The sequence below is a fragment of the Pungitius pungitius genome, chromosome 7, assembly GCF_949316345.1.
Source record: "Pungitius pungitius chromosome 7, fPunPun2.1, whole genome shotgun sequence".
In the NCBI taxonomy this organism is placed as follows: Eukaryota; Metazoa; Chordata; class Actinopteri; order Perciformes; family Gasterosteidae; genus Pungitius; species Pungitius pungitius.
In genome coordinates, this window is record NC_084906.1 from 132,844 (window position 1) to 141,761 (window position 8,918).

Below are 8,918 nucleotides of genomic sequence, written 5' to 3' on the forward strand. Positions count from 1 at the left end.
TACATTTATTGAATTTGGATTTATTAAAAGAATGGCATCCAACACACGAGCAAGACTTTGGGAGATCTCACGCTTGTTCTCGTGTGTGTGTGTGTGTGTGTGTGTGTGTGTGTGCACTTACAAACATGTAGAAACTTTGAGGCACAGAACTGAATGTGTTAAACTACACAGGATCAAATAAAGTGCTTTGTGCTCTGAACGTAGTTTTGAAGGATGCTGAAAGATAAATATTTGTATTGGATTAGATTAGGAGCTGACTTTATTTGCTTTGATGAAAAGGAATCCGGGGGTTCTCCTGCTCACTAGGTGGGTGGTGCTGTACAGCTCACTAGGTGGGTGGTGCTGTACAGCTCACTAGGTGGGTGGTGCTGTACAGCTCACTAGGTGGGTGGTGCTGTACAGCTCACTAGGTGGCGCCATAGGTGGGTGGCGCTGTACAGCTCACTAGTTACATTAGAAGAAGAGAGGAGCGGTTCGTCCTTCCTGTCAGACTCCATGGTCGTAAACATGTTTCTGATGAAGCTGTGCGCGCCACGCAGCATTTTATCACGGTAAGACTCCGAACACGTATGTTTGCTGAAGGAGACCCGGTAGTCGGTAGTATACGGTCGCGGTGGAGGAATGGGCGGAGGTTTCGTGTCTCAAACCACTGGTCCGATAACACAGCGTAGCTAACATGCTAACTTCCGGTGAGTGCGGTTACTGTGTGTCCCTTCTCGCAGGTTAGCAGTCGGACGTTAGCCGCATATATATATATATGTGTGTGTGTGTGTGTGTGTCGTTACGAGCAGGTGCGTGTTCGCTGCCCCCCTCCACACGCAGCCCCCCCGGCTCAACTCCAACAGGACGTCGGTGGTGCGCTGCAGCCGCCAGAAGTACGAGCGACTGTTCCCGGTGGTGCTGGTCCGACCCGACGGGTCTACAGTCAACATCCGGTACCGAGAGCCCAGACGCATCCTCATGGTCAGTGTTCACACCTCCTCACCAGCCACTCCACTATTTCATCAGCCACAATTTTTGTTGTTGGGAGTTAAATTTGATTAAAGTTGACTCGGGTTTGCTTACCCTTACTTACCATTGTCTGCAACGCAGAAGCTCCATAAACTGGTGTAAAGCTGTGCTGACTTCATGAGGACCAGGAGCCTTACCCAACACTTGGCCAACGGAAACTTCAGTAACTGAAACAACAGAAGTAGCAGACAACACGGAAAGGGCAAACAATAATTAAGAATGTATTACTCTTAAATTAACTCCAATAACACGTCTTGAACCGGCGCGCTTAACTCTCTGAAACCGACTGAGAGCGCTAAGCTAAGGACAGTCACACAGTCATGATCAGTCACCGCTCCCACGGATATGACGAACTCATGACACATTAATAACCGCCTTCACCCCTCAGGGACCCTTCTTCCTCTACGGCCACACTGGAGGGGCACACTATGTCAAACACTAAACACCACACGGCCCGTGGCACTACAATGAACAACATATAGGGAGCTATAGATTTCCACCTGCTAAAGTGGCTAGTGAGAGTGACTGCTTTACCCGCCACGGGGCTTGTAACAACTCCCCCTCCAGTTTAACTGGAAAAAGGAAAAATGCACAATGCTAAATTAAAAGGGACTGGGCGGATCAAATGTAAATGGCAATTAAGTCGCTGCTTTTGTTAAATACAAAAAAATGAACCAGAACTATGAAAAACAACACAACAGTTGGTTGCAAGCCTGGATGTTCTTGCTGAATTAAATAAATTCAATGCAATACAACAAATCATTTTACACAAACAATGAATCAATAAATCCCCCCACAAAGTGCGCCTTAATCCCCCAAGTCCCCTATTGTCCAAGCCAGCTCCCGTTGTTGAGCAGTAATCAAACAATAAAAACGTTGTCATGTTAATTCTTCATTTAAACCCAAAGTTCCTCCCACGACTTCTCGCTGGACTCCTGTTTCCTGGCTAATTGAAATGTTGCAACCGAGATGAGGATCAAGTGAGAGTCTCTCGCTACTTCCATCAGCAGCTCTGGAATAAAATGGTGCGTGTTGTTACTCGCCTGATTGACCACGTGAGCTGCACTATTCACTAGCCTGCGATCGTCAAGGACGAGCCCTGATACGACACCGCTCACAGGCGGATTCAAAGGATTCTTATGGACCCATGCTACAGCTTATGAAATGTTGACAGTGTGGGCAAATAATTACTGGTCTGCATTGGGATATGGTTTTGACAATGCTAGACTGACTTGTAGCCCTTTCTCTATAGCTAAGAAGGCGAGAACAGACTGACTCTCTGGGGAATAGACTCGGGAGTCGTGACTCACGGGTACTGAACAAAGAACAAAGTCATTGGACCAGCAGCTGGTCTTGGTAATACATTTCAATACAGCCCTTGACTAGTATTTTACTATCAGGTGTTTGTTTCATTTTCATTTCAAATAAAAAATAGTGTCTATATATTAAATGGAGCACCAGAGTAAATAATTTATATATTTCAGATATAAAATAATGAAACAAAATATCTCAATGGATCAGAGTTGTTATACAGTGGAACATCTTTTTAAAGCAGATGAAGCAGCTGTAGTTTGTGGTGCTGCTGAACTTTACTAGGTTACACTGACAGGTTTAGATCTAATCTGTATTCATATTGGATGGAAGATGCATTACTGAGGTAAACATTTAATTCAGGGCTGTTCATTAGTGCTAAGCACTAATGATGTCACCTACCTGACTGTAGCCGCCATGATCACATGATCAACAATAAAATAAATAGAAACATTTTCAAGCATATGCAAGCAGCTTTAATGCACAATGATGGACAATAACAAGGTGCACTCTGTGGATACAGACAAGACGTTAAAGTTACATTTAAACATGAAGTTATGAATCTAAACTGTCCTCAGTCTCTGACACCAGATTAAAACTTATAAAGACTCGTTATAGTACATTTAAATCATGTATAACCGCTACGGAGATGTGAAAACCAGCGGAGCATTTCACAGAAGACTCGCCGAAAACAGGCTGCTCTGTGCGGGCTGAGATGAGCTGACCGCCCGGTGCTGGAGGGTCTGGGTCCGTTGGGCGGGGCGAGTCATGAGCGTTCTCGGCCGGATGCAGACTTTAGAATTTGATAAGTACTCTGGCTGCGACTGACGTCTCACGAGTCCACGAGAACACAAGACCGCATATTGAGAACGGGCCGGAGATGATGATGTCAAAGTGTCGGAGCCTCAGGGCTTTATGAAGCTGTGAGTTCTGATGATGAATGATCTGGGATTCCTGAGTTGCCCTGTCGGAGCCACCTCATATCTTTGATCAAAATAAGAAATATGCTCATTTCAAGTTTTAAATGTTTATGTCTCTGTTTTAAAAGATGCCAGCCGATCTGTCCACACTGTCTGAGGAGGAGCGCCGAGCCAGACAGAAAAAGAGAGAAGTGAAAAAGACGAAAAAGCAGACAGCTGTCCAGTACGAAGATGACTTCAAAGTGGACAAATACAGCCAATTCTGGAAGAAGAAATGACTTCTGGATGTATGTTAAATAAATGGGTCAAACATCCGACTCTTACTTCCGTTTGTCCAGCCGCAGACGTTTTAGTCGGCTGGTGGTGATGCTAAAAAAGGGATTCCTCCAAAAGGTGAAATGGTGGAACATTTGGGCAGGATTAGTGACTTCACTCACCGTGTGTAGCACGCTGCTGAGTGCTTGGACTTTGTTACTTTCCTTGAAGTGTAAGGATGAAATAACACTGACTGAAGTTAATAAAGTTGTCTCAATCTGTAGTCAATGTTGAAAAGTGTGCGTAGTGTTTTTTTGAGGCACTAGAATGTAGATTTATTTGCTGACTCCACTTTTAAGTCTGCTGTGCACACAGTAGTGTGATGTAAGTATGAAAGGAAATAATCACCACCTGTTTATGAATCCAAAGCACACTAATTAACCTACACAGGTTTAGGTGCACAAACCAGTCAAAATAATAGACCCACCTTATTGAATACTAAATAAGTTGTATAAATATGGCAATAGTCTCGTTGTAACGGACAGTCATTTGGTAAAGTGCTTGTCTCCCTCCCTTCCTTTAGGGGGCGGTAAAGCACCGCGAGCTGCGTACAGCTGCCAAACAGCTACGATGAACAAATGTCTCGCGATAATTGCGCTCCTTCAATCGCGTCCTTGTTAAATCCAAAATGGGGTACTGGGACCTACCAGAGGGCACAGGCTGTGTGGAAAAAACATGGATCACTACCAAATTAGCCACCGCAATAGGTAAATATTCCTACCGATTATGCAGGCGCGGGTCATGTCTGCCGTAGATGCAGCTTGCTAAGCTGAGCCCGCAAAGATACGTGCGGTAACTAGCTTGGATGTTTGGGCTAATGCTAACATTGGAACAAGCTGCATTCGTTTGGTGATTAATCCAACACTGAAATGAAATAAATGAGGTTCGCTCTAACGGAGGCCAGTGTGTGCTTTGGTGTCTGTGGGCTGAGCCAACGACACAAACACGACGAATTAACTTGTAGAGGTTACTGGTTTGTTGGATGCTTTGGTATCTGAGGTAACGTTAACTTTACGTTACTTGTTAGACATTATGTTACGCATAAAGTTACGTTACCTTTTAATAACATAACGTTACTCACCCTAGCGGGCGTCAGGGGGATTGATGGACAGGTTCACAGTTGTCCATCTAAGTTCATATTGCAATGGAGGCGTTCACTTCTGGCCAAAAGAGGTACAATCATCCTGCTCATGTGAGAGAGGCTGCCAAAACCCGTACAGCCTTTATACCAATAGTAGTGCCAACGTGTGTGAGGTTATTTCAACCATTAGTTTCATCCGGACTCTAATCTCTTAAGTACAAAGATGTTGCTACACATCAGCATCCATACAGACAATGATTGATGATTGATGTTCGGTTCCGTGTGTGTTTTCAGGCCTGGTCGGTTCCGCCTATCACTTAGTGGCATTCCAGCCTGATTCTGCATTGGCAGCGCTACAGAGGGCTACCAACGCATCAGTTACCATGGGTAAATATCCACATTTACCTGCACCATAGTTCAACACCACACCCTATACTGACGTGAAAGGTCATGGAAATCCATGTGACCCGTGGGAGCAATTCCTGAATATTAACTAAAGTGATTGCTTCTTTGTTAACTTAACGTGAAGACCACTCAGCATCCTCTCCAGGTACTCTCACATTGACAGAGGCTTTGGCCCCAATCAGCACCTGTTTGCTCGGACAGGTCACCTGATTCACTCAACCCACCACAGGTTTCTAAATCAATCTGTGACATTGGAACAAACAGGAGCCATGTCAAAGCTGCTAAAATGAGAGACTTTCACACTGTATTTTCTTATGTTCTTACTACTGAAAAAGTGTGCAATTTGTGTTGTTATTTTCCACGCACAGCAGTTCCACACTGAAAGTGACACTGACTTCCGCACCAGAGTGACCGGGGAATATTAGCCAAACCCACTCCCCGAAGACCCAGTGTAATGAAAGAGGAGGAATTAAAACCCAAAACCCTGCAGAGTGGGAGCAAAGTCTCAGTCATGTGACCCCGCTTGTTCTCTGGTTTCATGCTGATACTCTGTGTCGTCTCAGCCTCCCTAGGAGCCATTTTCGGCATGGCCACTTGCCTCAGTGCTCAGGCCCGGGAAGCCCCAGAAGACCCCCTGAACTACTTCATCGGGGGCTGTGCCTCTGGCATCTTCCTGGGAGCCAGAAGTAAGTACCTGAGCCCGCAGAGATTCTGGTGATTTCTATTCATTATTCAAAACCAAATGTCAAGTCGATAAACCAACCTTTGCCATGCAGGTATGTAATCAACTGTAAGCTTTATAACAACTTTATACAAGCCCTTATTTCATTTTTCTAACCCACAAATATATTCTTGATTCACGGAGTGCAGTTAGGGACGTGGTGGCTCCACAGTAGTTTTGAGCGCTTGATGAAGTAGCTTAAAGAGAACCCGCCATGACTTCCTTCAGGTCAGGGGTCACTAACAACAGCAGCCTGCCAGCCAATTGTAGCCCTCTACATAGTTTAATATAACCCTAGAATGAGTTCACACCCTACTGAAACCAAGTCATCCACTAGTTTGTTACATCTAATATTGACATTTCTAGTGAGACTTTTTTTGTAATTATTTGGTATATTATTGCAATAGTTGTTACAGTTGTGGTCCAAAGTTGACATCCACTTGTAAAGAACATAATGTCATGGCTCTCTTGAGGTTCCCGTTATTTCTACAACTCGAGTGATTGAACAGATACTTCTTTGTCAAATATAACATTCATGAAGTTTGGTTCTTTTATGGGTTAACAGAAAAGGTAATAATTATAATAAAAAAATTAGGGCCAGGACTCGATTAAAAATATTAATCTAATTAATTAGAGGCTTTGTAATTAATTAATCGCATATATTATACATACAAATATATGACCTGAGAACAGTGAGAAGTCATTTTTTTCACATGGATTTTTATTTTTGTTCAACCAATTCCAGCAGAAGTGTAGAAATAGCATATTTAGAAATATAGTACTTTCAGAAATTCAGGTAGCCTATAGGTAAGTAGACCTTCTGTAAACTATGTTTTTTTAAGTAGACCAATACTTTCAAGTACATTTAGAACATTGGTTATTTTTTCAGACGTGGACTTAGTTACCCTGGTCCTTAAACCAGTCATCGGGTGCAGTGTGGGTTGGGTGTGGGTCCTTGTACGTCCACGCTAGCTGCTAATTGTGTTGCGTTGCGGTGATACTTGAGGCTCGATGTGAATTCCTTGTTGCACAGCTTGCACACAACCACGCTCTTATCGACGCTTCCATCCGTGTGTTTATTATAAGAAGATTTCCCATTCACGGGGCCACCCGACACGGTCTCGTCAGCTTCTTCGTTCATGTTCACTGTGGTTTGTTGTTGTCTGACGTCATGGACGCTAGTTGGTGCTCCAGTATAATCGGTCCTCCGAAACTCATCCAGTGAGAAACGTTCCGCGGTGCAAAAAATAAGTGTAAAAATGTTTAATGTGTTATTTTTTGTGTAATTAATTAATCTTAATTCACATTGTAATTAATTAATCGCAATTAACGCGCTAAAGTCCCGGCCCTAAAAAAATGTATATCTTGCTGCATCTAATATGAATCACAGACACAATACCATAATGTATAGCCATCTCCGGATAAAAAGGTCAGTTTTCAGTTGTAATGTTGCAGTCATTTTTTCCGTCAAATAAATCTGCTTCAGTCTTTGTTTCCATTCAGTAACCGTTGGTGGTTTCACAGACCTCCAATTAACAGTAATGTTTTTTGGGCAATTAGTGTAAAATGTAACTTTGGTCAGCATTGAAAACATCCACTGATATAACACCCAATCATCTGTCAATAAGGAAACGTATTCTCCAATACTTCATACTCGGCTCCAGCCCCAAATCAAGTGTAATCTGTACAGGGCCATGATCTGAGATGGTCATCGGCTCAATAACACAGTTTTTAACTCGGTATGTGTCCTTTTTGGACACCAAGAAATGATCCAACCGTGAACAGCTCCTATGCACTTGTGACCTGAAGGTGAAGTCTCTCTCTTTTGGATGAAGATGTCGCCAAGCATCCATCAAACCCAATTCCTTCATATTCATTAGACTTTTTGACATTCTGCTTGCAGATGTGCAAGTTACCAACTGTAGTGACTCATGATCACTCACAAGAAGTTAGGTTATCTGTTCTAATCACTCTATCAGAGAAAAATCAGACTTGTAGAAATAACGGGAAACTCTAGAGCGCCATAACATTATGTTCTTTATAAGTGGATGTAAACTTTTGACCACATCTGTATGTTATTGTGGTCTAGAGACTGCTTGCCCTGCAGTGAAACTGCTTTATAACTACACTTTTATTATTGTTGGGGCTGATGATATAATAATATCCTTTTGCTCAGTATTGAGAGAGACTGCTTGACCAGGACTTTATAAGAAGAGAACTTTGTAGAAAGGGGAAGGCGCTCATTGGTTTTGTTCTAGTTGTTGGAAAAGGTGTGAAGTATCTGTCTCTCCAGCCCACAGTGCTACCACCGGTACCACGGCGTGTCTGGGTCTGGGCACACTGGCCTTCTTCACTAAAGTGGGAAAGATGGAGGGGTGGAAGCTGGCCGGCCCGCCCAAACTATGAGGAGGACGAGGACGGCTGTACATTTCCCTATGTGTTGTAAAAAGAGTTCATGTAATAAAGTTCTTGTGAAATAGACTTGAGTCTGTTTTGTACTAGTTGGGGGACATCTGAGAAAATGCTTTGAGCAAGTTAAGGTATCTTCTACAGTCTACAATACTCTAGCAGTTTTAATCATTTACTCTCATGAATGAGTGCATAGTATGAGCTGAATTAACTTCTATGTTACCTTTCATGTGGCCCTCAGGATGACCTCTGGAGCTGTGGACAGATGCCACCGTCAGGCTAGAATTGGGTCAGGAATCATTGCAACAGACTACCTGCTCTTAAACATGAAGTACCTTAAATTCTATTCTTTATTTAACAGGAAGCCAGTGCAGAGAAGTTAATGCAGGAGTTATATGATCCCATTTCTTAGTTCTTGTTAATACACGTGCTGCAGCATTCTGAATCAGTTGGAGAGGTTTAAGAGATTTACAAGAGCAGCAAAGAATTACAGGGTCCTGTTTGTGGACTTCAGCTCTGCCTTCACACCATCATCCCGTCTCTGCTGCAGGACAAACTCTCCCAGCTGCACGTGCCCGACTCCATACATGCTGAAACTATACGGTCAAAGTACGGAGAGGGTGGCAAAGTTTAAATATTTAGGCTTGTGGTTTGATGAAAAATGTTTGTGGAGAACTCAAATTAAGCATATCAAAGCTAAATGTAAAAAAGCGATCATCGTTATGAGAGCAGTTGCTGGATATGA

At 43.2% G+C, this 8,918-nt stretch overlaps 2 protein-coding genes across 2 annotated transcripts; both read left to right on the top strand.

Annotated features, from left to right (window-relative positions):
• The first annotated feature begins 433 nt into the window (after positions 1 to 433).
• On the top strand, positions 434 to 3,794 carry mrpl55 (mitochondrial ribosomal protein L55). Its single transcript, XM_037470324.2, has 3 exons — positions 434 to 551; positions 792 to 963; positions 3,371 to 3,794. The coding sequence occupies exons 1-3, from the start codon at positions 496 to 498 to the stop codon at positions 3,518 to 3,520; spliced, it is 378 nt and encodes a 125-aa protein (XP_037326221.1). The 5' UTR covers positions 434 to 495; the 3' UTR covers positions 3,521 to 3,794.
• Positions 3,795 to 4,123: 329 nt separating this feature from the next.
• On the top strand, positions 4,124 to 8,245 carry ndufa11 (NADH:ubiquinone oxidoreductase subunit A11). Its single transcript, XM_037470616.2, has 4 exons — positions 4,124 to 4,264; positions 4,933 to 5,025; positions 5,607 to 5,729; positions 8,058 to 8,245. The coding sequence occupies exons 1-4, from the start codon at positions 4,186 to 4,188 to the stop codon at positions 8,168 to 8,170; spliced, it is 408 nt and encodes a 135-aa protein (XP_037326513.1). The 5' UTR covers positions 4,124 to 4,185; the 3' UTR covers positions 8,171 to 8,245.
• Positions 8,246 to 8,918: the final 673 nt, after the last annotated feature.